At 35.4% G+C, this 20,737-nt stretch overlaps 1 protein-coding gene across 1 annotated transcript; it reads left to right on the forward strand.

Annotated features, from left to right (window-relative positions):
* Window positions 1-3: 3 nt before the first annotated feature.
* LOC128165987 (NPC intracellular cholesterol transporter 1-like) lies at window positions 4-16,619 on the forward strand. The gene is made up of 22 exons (XM_052830913.1): window positions 4-220; window positions 4,201-4,351; window positions 4,746-5,811; window positions 6,135-6,267; window positions 6,617-6,849; window positions 7,275-7,375; window positions 7,864-8,024; window positions 8,724-8,867; window positions 9,077-9,259; window positions 9,632-9,746; window positions 9,886-10,013; window positions 10,197-10,337; window positions 10,667-10,756; window positions 11,019-11,209; window positions 11,358-11,479; window positions 12,605-12,731; window positions 12,842-12,900; window positions 12,990-13,137; window positions 13,519-13,750; window positions 14,469-14,582; window positions 14,964-15,126; window positions 15,863-16,619. Exons 1-22 carry the CDS (start codon window positions 134-136, stop codon window positions 15,976-15,978), a joined length of 4,005 nt encoding a protein of 1,334 aa, XP_052686873.1. The 5' UTR covers window positions 4-133; the 3' UTR covers window positions 15,979-16,619.
* Window positions 16,620-20,737: the final 4,118 nt, after the last annotated feature.

Genomic DNA, 20,737 nt, shown 5'->3' on the forward strand with positions numbered 1-20,737 from the left:
GTTTTACCAACTCTCGGATCAGGCCATCTCATGACTGAATCAGCGTCGAAGTTACTATGTAACTTATAGAGAGTCCAAGGTCCAACATTATACGATCATTTTCCACTTATTTTGCTGCAACTAGTGTGAGAGGATGTCTCTGTTCGAAAGAAATATTTACAAGACGTCTGTGTTTTTTATGGTGATATGCCTATGTGGGATAGCAACATCTTATAATGAGGTAATTACAACAATTGTAAATTTTATGAAGTCTTTTTACATCTAATGGTTGTATGGTATGAATCAGATTCACCAAATTAATGACAGGTTTTTAATGGAGACTATGACTGTCAACTCAAATTGTAACAAAGAATTTTTATATTATTGGGTTGGGCATAGCCCATCTTTGGTTGGTGTCTTACCCCCATTTGATGGTCGCAATTGACTATATGGTGCCCTTCACACATTAGGTACTAAATGATTGGCTGTTCATGCGCTCTAAAACGCGTTCGCCATTGACGCCTTTCTCTCTAGTTTTCGTTCGCCCTAGGTCCGCTCGCTCTTGACGCTGTTAGTACTGGGTCTGTTCGCCTTAATTTTATATAGGATTAATTTATTTATATATATTTGTGTATTCTGGTCAATTTAAACATAATAATAATCACCATTTGACTGACGGTGCCATTATATTGTTACGAAAACTTGTGAATTGATTTATTTTCTTTTTTTTGAAATGTTGCTATATTTGATTTTCTTCTGTTTTTATTTTGTAATTATTTTAAAATTTACCTCATAATATAACCATATCATAATTATGAAATTTGTAATGAGTGAAAAGATCTTACGATCTTATTATTAATTAGGGGTAGATGATAATTAAATTAAGTTTGATACAGTTTCATGTTCCATCTCCGTATATATCTCATTTAGAGATCAAAGGATTGTGTTATGTAAATTCTTCAAAGATAGAATAGGTGATAATCATCTGCTAAGCTTCTGAATTAGCCAATTAAAGTCTCAAATTTTTTATTTGTTTTGTTTAAAAAAACCACCAAGCGAATCATTATAAAAACAAGACGGTTATCGACAATTTACAGAAATAAAATCTCACAATTATACCAAATACATCTTTTTTTGATGAAGGAAAAACATAGAATATACAAAAAATTTACAAAAGTTAACAAGTTTTAAGGTAAAAGTAAATGAAATAACTTATAATATGGATTATTTATAAACAAGGAGCGAACGAGGTTTAAGGCAAACAATAATAAGAGCGAAGGGACCTAGAGCGAACAAACTAAGGCGAACATGTGGATAGGGCGAACGCACCCGATACCCTTGATACTGTACTAAATGGGAGTCATATTTTTCCCACATTGGTTTATATCTCCACAGAGATATAATGCACATAATATCAATTTATATGGACAAATACTCTGACAAATCAGGGATGTATATGCTGTTATAAACTTATATATACATGTATGTCTCTGAATTACAGTCAACTCGTAACCAGACTCGTACCCAAACCGACTTGTAATCAATCAGTCTGAGTAAAAATGACTTTTATGATATTATGCCTGTCTTCAAAGAGTGAGAAGAATTTGTAAATTTGTCAATATAATTAATTGGTTTTTTAAAGATAAGATTGGATGTAAACAGGAATTTTCTATCAAATGTTAATATAGGGACCTCTTTGGCAAACTTATAGGAGATGGCATTAAATTATAAAAAATTCTTCATTCAGTTATCTCATAATTTCTTAATCATTTGTAATTATATGAAAACCTAACCTTAACAGCGTGTCTTTTATATTTACAATCCAAGTATCATTGTTTACCACCGGACCAATGGATTATGAGTCAGTTTGGGTGTGACTTCACTTGACTCCATGTCTCTGAATATATTATGAATGACTCTTTTGGTCAATTAAATTTTGTGAGCATGCAGGTGCAGGAAAAGACTCAAATTGTATGCATGTAGGAAATAAAGGTTTATTAACACAAAATTATTTCTGTCTCTGAAGGATCATGCAATTTTATCAAAAATTCAAATTAAGTTAAAAATTTCATCTTTCTCTGAGCCATGAGGCGCATAAGGCAATGCTTATCCCTGGTTTTCATGGTGTTAAGTGGATGAGAGTCTTCGATTCCCCTTTGATGGGACACCATTCCATCACAGGTTAACCACTAACATAAGATGGTACCGTATTCCAGCTGGGGGATTGAGGCATTGAAGTGTCTTGTCTAAGGGTACACAAACAACATCAAGTGACCACGTTGTGGCTTTCAAGAACCCGCGACCTTTGGGTTACTGGCCTTACATCTATGATAACTGAGCCATGTGCTCCACAAATTCTTTTTTCAATCCCTGAAATCAGACAATTCATTAACAATTGTTGCCAACAAAAAAATGTGATATATTTACAGAGGAATATCAAAAGCCCAAATTTGAGAAGGACTCCTGTCACTATGATTATGCTCCCAAGTGATTTTTATTAATTTACAAGGGAAATTTAAATATATTATAGCAGTTCATTTAACACCTGTTTAAATACATACATATGTATTAAACTGAAACATCAATACATGTGTGTTAAACCGAAATAATCATGATCATTAAATAGGCTTTTGCGTTATTTTATTCATCTATTTTTTTAGCCCCTGTATTTTTAAACAAGGAAATCCTTTATATATTAATTTTAGAATTCCCTAACAACTATAACTTTAAAAATTTCCCTTTGAAAAATTTTTTTTTTTTTTTATCTAAAGTTTGTTCATATAAATGATGCATATAATTACTTAAATTTAGAAGCAAAAACATTTTCACATATTACTTAAGCTTTTTTACCATTTTTGTGTCGAGTGAATTACAATAGTAAATTTTAAAAGAATACCATGTTCACTTATATACAATGATATATGCTTATTTGCAAAATCAACTTAGGAGTAAGATGTAGAGATATGATTAGAGGACTTACCATGATTAAAAAAGTTAAGAAATACAACTGTTTAAAGAGATACAAGTATGAACCATTGTACCCTATTTCCATTTCCTTTTTCTGACATGTGTCACATAATTTGCAAATTAAAATGATGTAGATCTACATGATCCATAACCTTTCTTTTTTTTTTAAGTAAATTAAAAAATTTGACTCTAACATCTACTTTGATTCTTATTGAGTTTACCGGTAATCAAAATAAATTCATATCTACATCATACATGTATTGTCAGACATACTGTTTGTTCTGTGTGTATTTGTCAATGGTTTACTTATAGTGATTATTCTCACCAGGGAGGAAGCTAGATAAAAGGCCTGATTAGATATAGTTCTGAGTTCAGTGTATAACAAAACAATGTATACCCCAGTTTCTGATGCTGTTATCATAGGTGCACATGTACATGTGATCTTCAGTTTTAGGTCAGGGCTCACTAACACATTTACCTATACATTTACCTGTTACACCAGGTGTAAATCACTGCAACATCACATGTTAAGTGTGTTAACTTATAACCTTATGTAATCATGCAGTCACTGAGGATTCATGAAAGTCCCACACACAGTTTGTAGGGTAGTCAGTGTTGTTGCTCCAGTTGACCAGGGTTAATGCCTGAAAGATAACTACAAGATATTTATGGAAGCCATGTCCAAAGTGCAAAATCAGTCTACACAAAATGTCCATTCTCTGTATTGTTGTACTGTTATGGTATTTCAATCCTTCTGTACAGACAAAGCCTACATAATTAAGGAATATGATTGGGTTTTGGAATACATACAGGGGTGTATATATCTCATTTTGTGGCTATGTAGTTGGTTTATCGTATTTATCTGTATACACTAGGTAAAGTAGTTTGCTCTCAGATTTGAAGATTTAACAAGAGTGTTTACTGTAAGTGTTATAACATGTGACTTTTGTAGACCCAGCTTAATTTGTTGTTTTTCTGTACAAGGAGAATAAGTACCTTGAACTAGCAACAATTTTCAGGTCATCATACTTTTAAAGGATCACTTGTAGAAAAAAAAAGAGATTTTCCAAAAAACAATTTGAACATACACCCAAAAGTTATAAACTTTATCTACCTATGGGTGCAGTCACAATGTAGTTTACCTCTGATGAATGTCTAAGTAAAGTCATCCAAAACCAAAGTTTGTTTACAGTAGTTATTCTTAACTTGAAGGACTTTCTTGATGATTGCAAATCTACAACATTGTTTTGACAGGCGGAGGAGGAGGGTCAGTGTATTTGGTATGGGGAATGTGAAAATACGCCCTCAGGCAAAATTAACTGTCAATATAATGGACCCCCAAAGGTGATGGAAGATCCGGTCGGTATGGATATTCTCCGGACTTACTGTCCAGATCTCGTCACAGGTAAGTTAGAACTTGACAAGTCGAAGTTCATATTACAATTAGTTAATCTACTTCTGTTCATAGTCATAGTTGACAATTTATATTTGTGAAGAAACTTTTAAAACTAAGTAGTTTTTACCATGTTCATAGGTTCATGTTTAGTCTGCATTTGCAGTTATGGCATTAATGATTGAAGTTCTTTCACATTCCAAATCATAGCAAAAATGAATTCAATTTCCTAGCAATTAAATTACTATTTAAGATGTAAAAAAACAAAAAAAACAAAATTATATCATTAAAAAGATATCCCTCCTCTCTCTCTCTCTCTCTCTCTCTCTCTCTCTCTCTCTCTCTCTCTCTCTCTGAAAAAAGATTTTGTCGGTGGTAATCAGGAATGGTAACTCCTCCATTTCAGGTAACCAGACCAAGACATGCTGTGATGTGAATCAGCTCCACACCTTGCAGTCCAACATGGGGCTTCCCCAGCAGTTCTTTCTCCGATGCCCATCCTGCTACAACAACTTCCTCAACTTGTACTGCTACCTGACTTGTGGGCCCCACCAAAGCAGATTTCTGCAGTCAAATGGAACAGAAGTTACACCAGCCAACAAAACAGCTGTCAAAGCAGTAAACTACTATCTAACAAACGAATATGCCAACGGAATGTTCAACTCGTGCAAAGATGTTCAAATGCCGTCAGCCAATGAGAAAGCTTTAAGTGTCTTCTGTGGGCGGCCTGCAGACCAATGTTCAGCAGAACTCTGGCTCAGCTACATGGGATCGACAGCTAATGGCCACACCCCTTTCACTATCAATTTTGCAATTGGAGATAAAAATGTGACACAAGGTAATACCACATACGTTCCAATGAACTACACCATCACTGGCTGTAACCAGTCATATAAGAACCGGTCGGTGTGCAGTTGTCAGGACTGTGAGGCAAGCTGTGCCCCTGTGCCACCCATCCCCCCAAAGCCAGAACCCTGCAAAATCCTCCACATTGATTGCTACTACTTTGCATTTGCCATTGTTTGTCTGGTTTTCAATCTATTCTTCTTCATATATGTCATTTGCTATAATATATTGGTTCGAAACTCTTTGGATGTTATGGATTCGCAGTATTCTCGACTTGAGGATGAGGATGGAGATTACAGTGGAGTCTTCTGTGTGAACGGTGACGGCAAGAAGAGACCCAGACCTGGAGCCCAGAGGATCAATGCCCCCAAAGTCTCCCACGCAGATATCAGCTGCCTGGAGAAAACTGGATCATGGATGGAGACACTTTTGGAGTCGTTCTTCCACGCCTGGGGAACATTTTGTGCCCGACATCCCATTCTAGTGATGGTGGTCGGTCTGGCAGTAGCTGGTGCCCTGTCTGCGGGAATCTCCGTGTTCCAGGTGACCACTGACCCCGTGAAGTTGTGGTCGGCCAAAGACAGTCAGGCACGCACAGAGCGGGACTACTTTGATTCTCATTTTGGGTACGGTATTGTTTATTGATGATAGAGGTTACCATAGTCACATAGTTTGTACAGAATTGCTGTGTCACTTGATAAACAATGATAACATTTGATAACCATGTTTCAGTTAGTTAAATTGTAGTGAACTCATTTACAAGGCTCGAGCATTTATTATCTTTATTATAGTTTAATGAGTAGGAAATTAACCAGTATAGGAGGAAACAGGAAAATTGAAGGTCAAATTTCAAGGAATGAAGTATATACATGTATGGGCATAAAATAACGGCTCATTATTACATTTTTAAGGAAACTTCAGCATTTAATATATTGTTTGTGAATTGTAGGCCATTCTACAGAACAGAGCAGCTAATTATTACTCGACCCAACAACCACACAAATGTTGTACACAAAAACCCGCCCCCCTCCGTGGACACTGTCAATTATACCAGCATATTTGATAAGGAGTTTCTACATATGGTAAAAATTTAATGGCTTTTGTTAAACTAAGATAACTTGAACAAGTGAATGAAGTAAGTTTAAATTTTATCAATCTGAGTTGTGTTAAACAAAAGAACTAAGTCCTTAACACTTTCAATCTCCTATAGTGATTCTCATTGCACAAAAATGCAAACCCATGTATTCAAAATTAAAGTATTTCAATCACTTCAAGCATATTTTACTGGAGGTTAAAACATAAAGTAGCTAGTCAATTAATGATATTCTTAAAATTTGTCATAAGAAGTTTTTTTTGAAAGTATTGCCCAAGACTGGCCTAATTAAGTTTGACACTAACCACAAGTACCCCTCTGATTCCCCACTCCCCCAGGTACTGGACCTTCAGCTGGCCATTCAGAATCTGACCGCTGAGTACAATGGGGAGACAGTCACCCTGGAGGACATCTGTTTCCAGCCCCTGGCCCCCGACAACACCAAGTGTACCATCCAGAGCATCCTCCAGTACTATCAGAACAACCACACCAACATCGACAAGGTCGTGATGGACAGCTACGGATTCTTCGTCGTAGCCGACTACATAGATCATCTCCGTTACTGTTTGCAGTAAGTATATACATAAATCTGATGGCAGCCTTGTATTTATTTGTACTGTCAGCTTTAATCATTGACTTTGTATTGCTTGGATATCAGTTTCAGGTTTTTTTTAAGGAAACTGTTTTTAATGGAGGTCTTTTGTTACTAGTTGAGAGTCCACAGAAGGACTATCGATTGTTTAATTGGTACTGTTTCAATTACAACTTTTCTTTCGCATAACTGCTCCTTAGATTAATCATGGTTTAACAGTCAAAGTTAGACAACTACTCATTGGCTGCAATGATACATTCTGGCTCAGTAATCCTTGACTGTCAAGAATTTATCTTCTACACTTAACCATCAACATAGCTATGTACAGATGTAGACATTTTTGAGATGGTACAGATGGCTTTGTTTGACTTCGTTGTTATGTTGAGGTGTTTTCTTCCTATCAGGGCACCTGCATCAACACAGGACACAGTAGGTCTGAACATGAGCTGTCTGGCAGAGAGTGGTCAGCCAATATTTCCCTGGATCTCACTGGGAGGATACAAAGGTAGAATTCAAAATCAGTACTCTCTATCTCATTGGTTAATAATGGTATGTAACGCTCTATTTCATTGGTTAAAGAAAAAAGGTTGCACTTGTACAAACTTTTTTGCTGATGATACAATAGCTTAATATGCTGAAAAATTCATTTATATTTAAAATCAGCCCAAGTCTTCTCTATTTTTGTATTTGATTAAAAGTTATTAAATTAATGGGATGAATTCTAAAGCCACAGAATTTATACTCATATAAACTAGGTTGGACAGTTAACGCTATATAAACCCACCTATATGTGTGTAAATTCTCTAGCTTTTAAATTTATTCTTATCATGGTTACTCTTGGAGAAATGGCAAAGTTGAGTAATGTGATTATATAATAACTGTTACTCATGAATAGACAAAAAAAGAGAAACTTAGTAAAGTTTATTCGAAAACATTGTTCTATATCAATGTTAGATGGAACTGCTGTAGAATGCGACATTAATACATTTTCAGGAAATGACTACAAGTCTTCTGAAGCCTTGGTGATAACTTTTGTTGTGAATAATCACTTGGCCGAAGAAAAGAACAAGAAGGCAGAGGCATGGGAAAAAGTGTTTATTGAGAAGATGAGGTCTTTCTCCAGTCCCAACATGACTGTGTCCTTCTCCTCTGAGGTAGGCTTTTTGTACAACTAGGAAAGAACTATATATGATAAGAGTTAAATTTAGCCCCCATAATTCACCATTTTTTGAAGTGTTTCGGTTACAATAAAATGTTATGTTATAATTTAGAAGAGTTCATATAAAATATATTTTTCACATATTTGTTTGATTTATTTGCACTGACTTGCAGTATATGACGTCAGAAGTGACGCTATTTCAAAAATTCAATCAAAATCAGTCAAAATTGACATTTTTCTCATCTTTTTACGAATGGGAAATATAGAGCGCATGCTTGAACCAGGACAAATTTTTTGTCACTTATTAGTCTTGGCTAGATACATCTCTGATTAAAATATTTTGTTGGTTCAAGCATGCGCTCTATGTTTCCTGAAAGAAAATCTTCTTGAAAACAAGCTTTTTTTATGCTAAAATGCAAAAATGGACGGAAAAGGCTGTCTTTACAATGCCGTATTTCTAAATTGTGGGCACTTGAATCAAAATGAACATTAAGTTAAAACATCACATATATATCTGTACAAAGAAAACAAAGAATTACAGTAAAATAATGATATTCCTTTTAGGGGGCCATTTTAGGCCAATACCATATATAGTCCTTTAATGTACACATGACTGTGTCCTTCTCTGAAGAGGTAGGCTTTGTGTAAATATAAAAAACTACTGTAAATTTGACTGTGTTTTGGTTTGTTTCAGCGCTCCATTGAGGACGAGATTAACAGGGAGAGTGACTCGGACGTTCTGACCATACTCGCCTCCTACCTCATCATGTTTGGTTATATCGCACTCACGCTCGGACAGTACGGCGATTGTGTCGACTGCTCTCTGCCCAAAATGCTGGTATATTCTAAAGCTTTACCTCTGTAATGTGTGGTTTTGTGGGAATCATTCTATCCCAGATAATGTATGACTTGCAGTAAATTGTAATTTATGGCATATATTTAATGCAAGTATGATTTCCTCTCTGTGGACAAGGAGGGTTATAAGATCTGGTTCCACAGATGTGTTGGTCTAGCTTACATTTGATATTCTCTACTGTCTGTACACAGGTGGATGCTAAGATCACCCTGGGTCTGGCCGGTGTGTTGATTGTACTGCTGTCCGTCTCCTCGTCCCTGGGTCTCTTCAGCTACTGTGGAATAGCGGCCACTCTCATCATCATTGAGGTCGTACCGTTCCTGGTGCTGGCTGTTGGTGTGGACAACATCTTTATATTGGTGCAAACATTTCAGGTAATTACAATGTACAAAGAAAATATTCAGCCTCAGATTGCAGTACATCTGTGTATGCAAAATAATGCTCTTTTAAAATCTTTAGTTATAGAGACTTTTAATCATCAGCAATTCTTGAAAATAAGCTTCTTATTTGCAGAAAACAATAATGTAAGAAAATATATTGAATGTGCTATATTTAGGATATTTTCTGTAAGATTATGTATTATTTTGTTCACAAAATTGCCTAACAAATACTAAGTTCACAAAATCATTTTTAATACTCTTTTCAATTGGAAATAAGCCTATTCTTAAAAATAAGCTTGCTCTTGGAAGCAGGGTATTAAGAGACACATTAAATATGCTTTAGGGTTGTCCTTTGATTTCTTACAGAGAGACAAGCAGAGGCCTGGAGAAACTACGGAGGAGCAGATCGGTAGAATTCTGGGGCAGGTCGGGCCGAGCATGATGCTGTCCAGCTTCTCGGAATCCATCGCGTTCTTCTTAGGCAAGCAGAAGTTTTCAATTTTGCCAATGATTTAGTCAAAACATTTCAGATCCTCGCAAAATCTTAAAGTCAGATTTTGCATGCTTTAATACTACCTATAAGTACATGTTTACATGATTCCTTTAATTTGACATTTTAGGAGCTTTGACAAATATGCCTGCTGTGAGGGTGTTCTCCCTTTACGCTGCAATGGCCGTCCTCTTTGATTTCCTACTTCAGATTACAGTTTTCATTGCACTTATGACACTTGATGCCAAGAGGCAAAAGGTACACAACAGGAACAACTAAAGAAATCATTTATATGTCATTGATCAGTTTATTGCAGAATTTCTTTTCGTTTTCAACAAATTGTGCTTGAATTGACCTTGTTATTTGTTTTGTAATTTGCTTTGTGTAGATTTTTTGTGGCCTTAATGCATTATGATTTAATTTTCTACATACATTGAACAGGGTAACAGACTTGACATGTGTTGCTTCGTCAAAATGGGGAACCAGAAATCTGGGGACAAAGACAGTGAGGGATTCCTGTATAAGTTGGTCAAGGACTACTACTCTCACCTCCTGCTGAAGGAGTGGGTGCGACCGATAGTGGTAGGTTCACCGCCCACCACACAGATATATGATAGGTTCACTGCCTACTACACAAATCTATGATAGGGTAACCCACAACCCCCAAAAATCTATGATATGTTCACCGACTACCACAGAAATCTTTGATATGTTCACCAACTACCACTAAAAGAATTGGTTCACCGCCTACCACACAAGACTGTGGTGATAGGTTCACCGCTTCCCACACTAATCTATAACAAGTGGTTCACTGTCTGCGCAACACACAGATTTTTAATGATGGTGATTTTAGATATCTTTGATTTTGTTACTCTTTGTAAACATGTACATGTATTTTTTTCTATTTTTAGATGTCAATTTTTGTGACCTACTTTTGCATTAGTGGAGCAGTCATTCACAATGTAGGAATTGGTCTGGATCAGAAACTTTCCATGCCTGATGTAAGAGCTCTCTTTAAATTTTTTTTCTTTTTATTTACTCATATATTTTTGAATTGATGAATTGATTTCTATTAATTTTTCATATAACATTATCTTTTAGTAAATAATTCACCATGAAAGTTGAACATTTATTTTAGTACTTGTATTCTTTTTAAAGTCTTTTCTCAAGTATGTAATGTGCAAGCAATACAATCTAATGGGCTATGCCAGAGATACTGTCTAATTCAGTGAATTGTAATTAATTTACAATTTTCAAATTCAGGATTCCTATGTTTTGGATTATTTCAAAAACCTGAGTGCTTATCTCCACACTGGAGCCCCCGTTTATTTTGTGGTTGAACAAGGACAGGATTACAAGTCAGTGGAAGGCCAGAACTCCATCTGTGGAGGGAATGGCTGTCCACAGAACTCCCTGGTCGGACAGATCTACACAGCGTCTCTACAGTCCAATTAGTAAGTTTTGGAACAGAATGCTCAGAAGTTTACAAATTTAAACAATATTTTGTTTCCATATCATAGTTTTGTGAGCTTAGAAATACATGGTATTGAACCCCTTGGATATAAGTTACATAGTGATATAAAAAGTAATTTTCATTTTCAGCTCTAGGATAGCCCAGCCTACATCGTCCTGGCTAGATGACTACCTGAGTTGGCTGTCCCCAGGTGGAGACCCCCCATGCTGTAGGGAGACCAAGTCCTCCCACCAGTTCTGTCCCTCAACAGGTAAACTTACACACTCCATCATAACACACAGGTAAACATACACACTCCATCATAACACACAGGTAAGCGTACACCCTCCATCATAACACACAGGTAAGCATACACACTCCATCATAACACACAGGTAAACATACACCCTCCACAGGTAAACATACACACTCCATTATAACACACAGGTAAAAATACACCCGCTATCATAATACACAGGTAAACATACACCCTCCACAGGTAAACATACACCCTCCACAGGAAAACATATAACTCCATATAGGTAAACATACACCCTCCACAGGTAAACATACACCCTCCATCATAACACACTGGTAAACATACTCCCTTCACAGGTAAACATACACCCTCCACAGGTAAACATACACCCTCCATCATAACACACAGGTAAACATACTCCCTCCACAGGTAAACATACATCCTCCACAGGTAAACATACTCCTTCCACAGGTAAACACACATCCTCCACAGGTAAACATACACCCTCCATCATAACATACAGGTAAACATACTCCCTTCACAGGTAAACATACATCCTCCACAGGTAAACATACACCCTCCATCATAACACACAGGTAAACATACACCCTCCAAAGGTAAACATGCATCCTCCATCATAACACACAGGTAAACATACACCCTCTATCATAACACAGGTAAGCATTCACCCTCCACAGGTAAACATACACTCTCCATCATAACACACAGGTAAACATACACCCTCCACAGGTAAACATACACCCTTCATCATAACACACAGGTAAACATACTCCCTCCATCATAACATACTGTGGAATCAGTTAACTTTAAGGGGGTCATTTTTTGTGGGTGGAGAATTTTGTAATGGTTCAATGGGATCTTACTTTCTTGATTCACTTGAATAAAAACTGTTTTTCCTTGTTTGCTGGGATGATTATTTTTGGGTAAGGGGTACCAAGGAAATTTATGAAAAGCCACCATGAGACAACCATATACCATTTGTTTACAACGATTCTGTACCTGATAATGACTGATTCAGTAACAATGTTGATTAGTGCATGTAAAGGTTGAGAAAAAGTTAAGGGATTGTGATCATGTACTTGTAAATCTTGCTGATTTGTATATATTTTTTTCTAGACAACTCTTCTGTATGTATTGGGTGTCCAATGGGAAAATCAATTCATGGGAGGCCGAATGAAAAAGATTTCATGAAATATCTTCCATGGTTCTTGAAGGACAACCCGGGGCTCAAATGTGCTAAAGGGTAGGAGACTTTGTGTGCATTTATTCCTGCTGTTAAATTTCTGTCTTTAGATTGTCCCTTCCAGATTGTATACAATGTAAACAAATTGATCTTTGTATTTTTTTTCACAGAGGACATGCTGCCTATGGAAGTGGAGTTAATCTCATCAACAACAAAACAGATGTCGGAGGTAGGTATTCTGTCAGTTTCATCAAGAGACTGTCATTTGTTTAAGTTTTTGTCAACAATTTTTTAAGATTCATATTTCTATGATTTTAGCAACCTATTTCATGACATATCACACCATTATGACTGAAAATGAGGATTACATTGAGGGCCTGAAGATGGCCAGAAAAATAGGAGACAACATCACAAACACCCTTAGAACAATGCTCCATAACGACAATATCAAAGTGTTCCCATACAGGTAATATAAGGTGTCATACAAAGCCATTTTGTATTCCATACATAGTATAGATAAGTAAAGATTGTACAAATAATAAAACATGTTAATTGTCAAACCCCATTTATCTATTGCAAAGTCATTTGACCAAGAAAAATTTTTTTTTAAAGAAAAAGATGTTAAAAATTAAGAAAGAGCTTGAAATGCTTAAGTAACAGTGGTTGGGACTTCAAGTCGCTTCCATATGTTTGTGGTTGGAGATAATCCATTTCTGAGTGTTTCATCAGTATTTGTTTATCACCATTCTTTTTGGATTTCATTTGAGAATATGTTTTAATAGAAGAAGTGAAACACCACACTGAACTTTAAATGATAATGAACTATGAGGCGTTTTCTGTTCTCCAGTGTGTGGTACGTGTTCTATGAGCAGTACCTGTCCATTGTGAAAGACACCATCCAGAACCTGTGTATCTGCATTGCCGCCATCTTCCTGGTGACCTTCCTACTGCTGGGCTTCGACTTCTTCTCAGCCATCATGGTGGTCATCACGATCGGCATGATACTGGTGGACATCCTGGGTCTCATGTACTTCTGGGACATCACCCTCAATGCTGTGTCCCTCGTCAACCTGGTCATGGTAAGGCTCGCTGTTCTTAGTTTAACCAATCAAATAATGTCTCGACAGAATAGCAGGTTCCTTAGCTAAAAGGACTATGTGCGGTATGGTCAAATATCTGCCCCCGATTTCAACCAATTTTTAAATATTATCGTACAAAAATAAAATCTGCTCAAATCATTGCATAGAGGATGCTTAATACTTTAATCTTGATTTTAGTCACCATTTGTCATTCGCTGTTTATCTATGACGTCACTTAAATGACCCAATTCCTGCAAATTAGCAAAAAAATGAAAATATTCTCATTTTTTCTCCAAATTTTGCATTCGGAAGTATAGAGCGCAGGTCTGCTCAAGTGCGATTTTCACATATGTTTTTTGTCAGATAGTCATACACATTGTATTAAAAAATCGTACTTGAGCAAGCCTGCGCTCGATGTTTCCCATTCGAAAAACCATAGGAAAATACCCATATTTTGCAGCAAAACATCAATTTATCAAAATAATGCAATCTTCATGACGTCATTTCTACATTATGACGTCACTGTGGTGATAACCTTTTACACCTTTATTTCCAATATGATTTTAACTATCACCTTATTTTTAAAGCTCTTTCTAAAACTTTGATTTTGGGGGCAAAAAATGCATAAAACCGTACATAGTCCTTTAGTTAATAGAGTACAGGAAATGAAATCAAGATGTCTACAATGCTTACATACACTGTATGTTTTATTTTCCAGGCTATTGGCATATCAGTGGAGTTCTGTGCTCACATCATTCGAGCGTTTGCAGTCAGTTTACAGCCCACTCGAGTTGAGCGAGCTCGGGAATCCTTGGCACACATGGGTAGCTCTGTGAGTGTCTCTAAATCAACAGGAGTCTTGTTCTGTTGTTCATTTTAATTAAATGTTATTGTAGTATGAAACTTTCTGTTAAAAAAATTATGTTGTTATTCCAAATTCAACGCAATTAAATACTGTAAATTCCTAATTAAAAGCAAAGAATTACTATTCGCGTAAAATTGCAAGAAGCATATCTCGCGGATTTTAAAATCTTGCTTTATTTTAACAGATATAAACTGTTAGGAAATACCATGAAAAATCGGTGTTCATGATTTTAAATTCTCACGTTTTAATGCAAAAAAAATTAGAATCATGAAATTAAGTACTGGTCTGAAATAAGGAATCTACAGTAACGCCATTTGAGAAGTAAAAACCATGTATCACATTTTTCAGGTTCTGAGTGGCATTACACTGACCAAGCTGGGAGGAATAATTGTGCTGGCTTTCTCCAAATCGCAGCTGTTTCAGGTCTTCTATTTCCGGATGTACTTGGCCATGGTTGTATATGGAGCCTCACATGGATTAATTTTCCTGCCAGTTTTACTTAGTTATATAGGTACGTGATGGTATGATTATTAAAACAAAAGCTTTTATGAAGGAAGTATAAAAACAATGCTAGATTTTAACTTTCTATTATCAGCAATATGAAAAAAGGTAAAATGACATGTTATTTATTGATTTATAGGGTCTCTCCTCCTATGAATGTACATGTACGAAAAATAATTGTTAGAATATTGTATAACGTTGATAGTGACATGTGTGCTTCTGCTTAGATGCTTCTGAGTCTAGCGTAATATGTTAATAATTATGTACATATGTTACAACTGCTTAGAATTCATATGAATTTTAGCAAAAAAACAATACAATATATTATATGAAGAAGATTTAATTAAGCTAGTGAACAAGTCCTGGGGTCACGAATTTTAAGTTCCTCATCCCCAACATTCCTTTTAATTATTTAAGGAAGAGTTAAGATATGAGAAATGTAGAAAATGTTATTATTTCCTTATTTTTGTGCCTTATATCAGTGAGTTTCACTGTATATACAACAGACAATATATATTCCCTGTTGGAAATTTTCCTCCCGATCTCCGATTTTATAGACAGCTTCACTTACTGGTAAAGCAGGGATAGGGTATTCAAAAGTTGTAGACAAACATTAATAAATGATTGTAATTTGATTGCTTTTCTTTGTAAATGCTTTTAATATGAAGCTTAAAAATATTTATACATGTAAATTACCAAGACAATTTTCCTGCTAACGTTATTTTGATTTTTTCCTCTTTCTATAGGTCCACCACTTAACAAAGCCAAATTATACAAGCACCAAAACAGGGACCAGTCAGAGAGAGACAATATAGCTGAACCCAGACATAACCGCTCAAGTTACGACGCCATCCCCGGGTGATGGGGGCATGGAAGGAAGTCCACAGTGATATTGTCATAGTCATTCCTGACCCATCAAGTCAATCATCCATTCAGCAGGAAAACCTCTCACTCATTGGGGAAAACCCCTCTTTCATCAGGGAATCCCTATCTGTAAGGGAAATCTTCATCAAAAGAACCTACCACTGAGATTGGTGCACATTACTCTATTTAGATAGTGCTTTGTCTTTCATTCCTCTTTTTGACCTTTAATCTCTTGGAATTCGAAGAATATTTGGATATTGGATATGTTGGAACAATTGTGTGTTGAAAAACATTTAAATTTTTAAGTAATAATGAGACATATTTTTAAAATTTATTTTTGATGTTTGGGAAATGTACATGAAATGACAAAAATTCAATGTTTTTATTGTCTAAAATCAAGAATTTTGTTGTTATATTTAGAAATTTATGAGATTGATTGTGATGCAATGCATTACAAAATCTAGTTGTACAGGTACGTTTTATTTTGTTGCTTATTTGATTTTGTTTTCAATGAAATATATAATGTAAAATTGAGTATTTATTAAAGGTATGTATGCTACTATATGTAATTTTGTATGCTGGACTGTAATAGTGCCGAAGAAAAGTGCTGAATATGAATATTAAAAAGTCACGATGAAATTAGAGTCTTAGCTTGTTTTTGAAGGGATGTTCCATTAGAAATGAAGATTTTATCAAGATAATATTTCATGGACAACAAGACCAGAATTTGCAATGTTTTCAGTAACACATTAGTGTGAAGGGAGTTGACAATAAATACAAAATAAATGGTTACTGTCTTGAAATGTAAGCTATATTTGGGCGAGGATAAGAAAGCGTGACAGGGCCAGGCTTGCCAAGGTAGAAAACACACAGCTCGTTGGATAAAAATCATATACCTTCGCAGATCCGATATATATTGTTTGTTACAATATAAGTTGCATAAAAGCACATTTACACAGGGACACGCTCTCTTTAAAGGGGATATAATTAAGAATTGTTGAGTTTGTATTTTTCAAAAGTCTTCTTCTCAGAAACAATATGGCCAGGAAAAGCTTGAACTTGCGTAATGTATGTAAGCATCCTCAGGTAGGGTAGATTCAAAGAACAAGAGCGGACAATGCCTGACAAACCCCCCCGCACCCAGAATGTTAGAATGGCATACGTACATATAAAAAGAAATTTACATTTGAAAGTGTACATCAGTATATGTATAATATAAAACAGCATTAACTGACAAATTAAAAAATATACATTTATACTTTGTACTTATCGCGTTTGTTTTATTTGTTTATTTTCTAAACGTTAACATCATGATCTCATATCTGTGCTAGCGCTATTTTTATGCGACATAGTGTTATGAACATTACGTATATTTGATCGTTATCTAGGGGGAAGTAAATATTTTTTCCCCAAAAAATTCATATCAATTTTTTAAAAAGATGATTTACTTTGAATCACAGAAATTAAAAATAAAACGACGGCTATGATTCGAACACCCTCTTATATCCGATAAGTCTAATCAACAAGCCTCCGCCGATCTCACTGAGCTACGCTGATACACTAAAGTAATGGTGAATAACTTTGGTTGTTTTATATCATTAATTATTTAACAAAAGTGAAATGTTTTTGGTGAAAACCACGGATTTTGACCTATTATGGGTATAGACTCCATTTCGATAAATCATTGATTAATAAAAATGAAAAAAAAATTATCCTTTAAATAAAAGTACTTTTAGGATGGAGTCAAGACCCATTCATTCCTAAAATTTGCAATTTAGAACAGTAAATGATCAAGATTTTTGCATATAAAACGCTGCGAAGCGTAAGGGAACCCATATCTGTCGTGTTTACTGAATGGAAGCATATGTTTGACTTACACCATAAAATTTACACTATAAACAATGTTTACAATTGGGGGTATTTTGAATCGCATCGCGTTTCGTGTTTTCTGACGTTTGCAATGTCCTAAACATTAACAGATGAAACTGTACTATCCTACAGTCAAAATGTCACACGTTAATATCTAATTAATGTATGTTTTTGATTATATTAATGGAGGGAATTTGTATAGTGAAAACGCTGTTACAAATTTTTTATTAATGCTGTAGGCTGAATAATCGTCGAAAATTGACAAACTGTATGATGATAAATCGGCAATTTTAGACTATATGCTTCATGTAAAGATTTTTCACAAAACCTATCGAATGTAGACCTAATTCATGCATTCTCAACTGTCTTCAATTTGGAGAATATCGAATCAATATTAAATATAATATATAGTAACTTTCATAAAAATCCTCAAGTTTCAAAATAATGATTCTGGTGTATAATGTGTATCAAAGTCAACTGATAAGTAAATAACAACAGGCCCATGGGTCAAATACCTCACTTAAATATCTCGATTAAATATTGGGTTTGGGATGAAGTCCACATTTTGAAGAAAAAATATTGAATCCAGTATATTTGTGTGTCATGGTGTTTACATAAATGATATCACAAGTTGTAGCATTGAAGGTCTATGTGGATGGCGATAAAAAGATATTCGCCATTATATTCCTATATATAAAGCCACTGGCAGGCACGTATCATTCACTCATTTATATGTAAAACTAAATTTAAGAAAAATGTTTGCGCCGGGAAAAAGTGGTGGGGGTAGGGAGCCCCCCCCCCCCCCCGCCCCCGATGCTTCATGCTGACTATAGTCGCCTAATGTCACACTGGGACGTAGTAGATTAATTGTATTTGATTTTGTTTTCATCTTCTCTCCATGATCTTACATACCTTTTTGGATCACTTTATTGATAGAAGTAAATGTTTGAACAATCCAGAATCAACACCATACCAGGATGCTTGCATAGTAATGATATTGTGGTACAAGAATGTACATCAAATTTATACATAATCGTTAGTTTAGCAATTTCCCGTCTTCTAACCAAAGATTCCTACCTTTCTCAAACTACATAATTTGATTCCGTTTAGGCCAAAATCGGAAGTCCCGTGCCGATGACAAATGTTGTAGTGTGATCGATGAGATAAAGCAAGTATCTCTCGCATACATTTATGAAATTCTTTGAAATTCTAAAGAAGTAAAATTACACCGAATTGTTACTCTTCTCAAAAGTCAAGCACGTAGCATCGTTTTTTTTTTCAAAAGTGGGTGGAGGGGGGGGGCAGACTCATCCAAAAAATTTGGAGGGGGTCGGGTATGTATACCTTTAAATTCAAAACCCGTTTTCAGGTAGGACTTCATCCTATCGAACGACCCAAAGGTGGTCGAGTGATTGTCAGCTGACGTATTGAAGTCGGTGAACGAACGATCAGTCAGATGGCCAGTTGTATGACGTCGTGTATTGTTTTAAAACTGGTTCAACATTCGGAGAATGTTTCTTTACTATCAAGTCGCCTTGACATTTCAGTTTTACAAATAACAAACCAAGGTTCAACATTTTTAACTGTGGTCCAGGTAATTTTATCGCGGTTTAAAGCAAGTTAACTTATCACCAAGCGTACTGAGTTCCATCTATCGTCGAAGAATGCACCACACCCGGTTAAAAGCTAGATAACTCGCCCTTTTCTTGTGTCCTTAGTTAACCCCACCCTATCGCAGGTTCCCATGTCAGCAGTTGCATATTCTTCTTTCTTAAATCGCTAATATATTTTTGAAATATATGCTGTTAACTATGATTATATATATTATCGAATAAAAATACACATATGTGAAAGCCATGGTAGAACAGTACGTCCGTCATTCAATGAGATCATTTGACCAATAAAATGTTTTCTTTGGTGATTCATTCGCGGGTTATGTATTTTTTTCTGCAATGATCGCTACCTTCATAACCCGCATGAACCATTAAAGAAAAGCATTTTATTGTTTATATTAACATCTTTCTTTTAACTTATTAATAAATTGAGCGTAAAAAGTAAGTAAAATTCACTAAATTACTGTAAATGTACATAAGTACGTTTGCTAAATGAAACAGCCAAATCGTCTCTTTTGAGACTTTGAGTCTGACATCTTCATGATTATTTCGTGCAGTCCGTGATTTTTCTTGGGTAGTTGTAGATCTCGACCAATCGATAAACAGGGCGTGTCAATTTCAGTCCTGTCACTTTCTTGTCAGTTTCAGCCGCTGTAGATTTTGACCTACCGATACACGGGGCTTGTAGATTTCAGAGGGCTGTTTCTATAGAACTATGAATTAACTATAAGTTTCCGAAAGAAATAGAGGGAATAATACTTGGTAGATGTAAATATATCGTATTGTGCAATAATTCTGAGATTCCGATGCTCTTTCTGTTTCACAACTTTGAATGATACCGAAGAAGTCTGAGTAGTAACACACCCAGACACCCACGCCCTGTCTCGCATATACATACCTGCTGTGGGTCAACTTTATATATATATATATATATATATATATATATATATATATATATATATATATATATATATATATATATATATATATATATATATATATATATTCTCATTCCACCAGTGAGAGAACATAACCTTTAGTAACGAAGATAATATTTTGTAAGCTTCATTGTCCAGAGGTACATGCGTTATTATTATACTTTCATGTTAAATACTGAAATTTGATTGGTTTAGACGCAGTTGGTAATCCGTTCTAATACCCTCAGCGTAAGCAACACACTTGGCAACGGGTAACACAACGAATTGTTACATGCGCGCAAATCATGGTTTTCGGTCGAGGTTCGTAAACTATGGTTAACAGTCGATAAACCTAATT

This window comes from Crassostrea angulata, chromosome 1 (assembly GCF_025612915.1).
Source record: "Crassostrea angulata isolate pt1a10 chromosome 1, ASM2561291v2, whole genome shotgun sequence".
NCBI classification, from domain to species: domain Eukaryota; kingdom Metazoa; phylum Mollusca; class Bivalvia; order Ostreida; family Ostreidae; genus Magallana; species Magallana angulata.

Excerpts from the sequence above, each read along its gene's own strand:
- LOC128165987 (XM_052830913.1), top strand. The coding sequence starts at position 134 with ATGTCTCTGTTCGAAAGAAATATTTACAAGACGTCTGTGTTTTTTATG. Across the intron at positions 13,138-13,518 it reads ATCAAAGTGTTCCCATACAG|TGTGTGGTACGTGTTCTATG; the intron begins GTAATATAAGGT and ends TCTGTTCTCCAG. Across the intron at positions 13,751-14,468 it reads CCCTCGTCAACCTGGTCATG|GCTATTGGCATATCAGTGGA; the intron begins GTAAGGCTCGCT and ends TTTATTTTCCAG.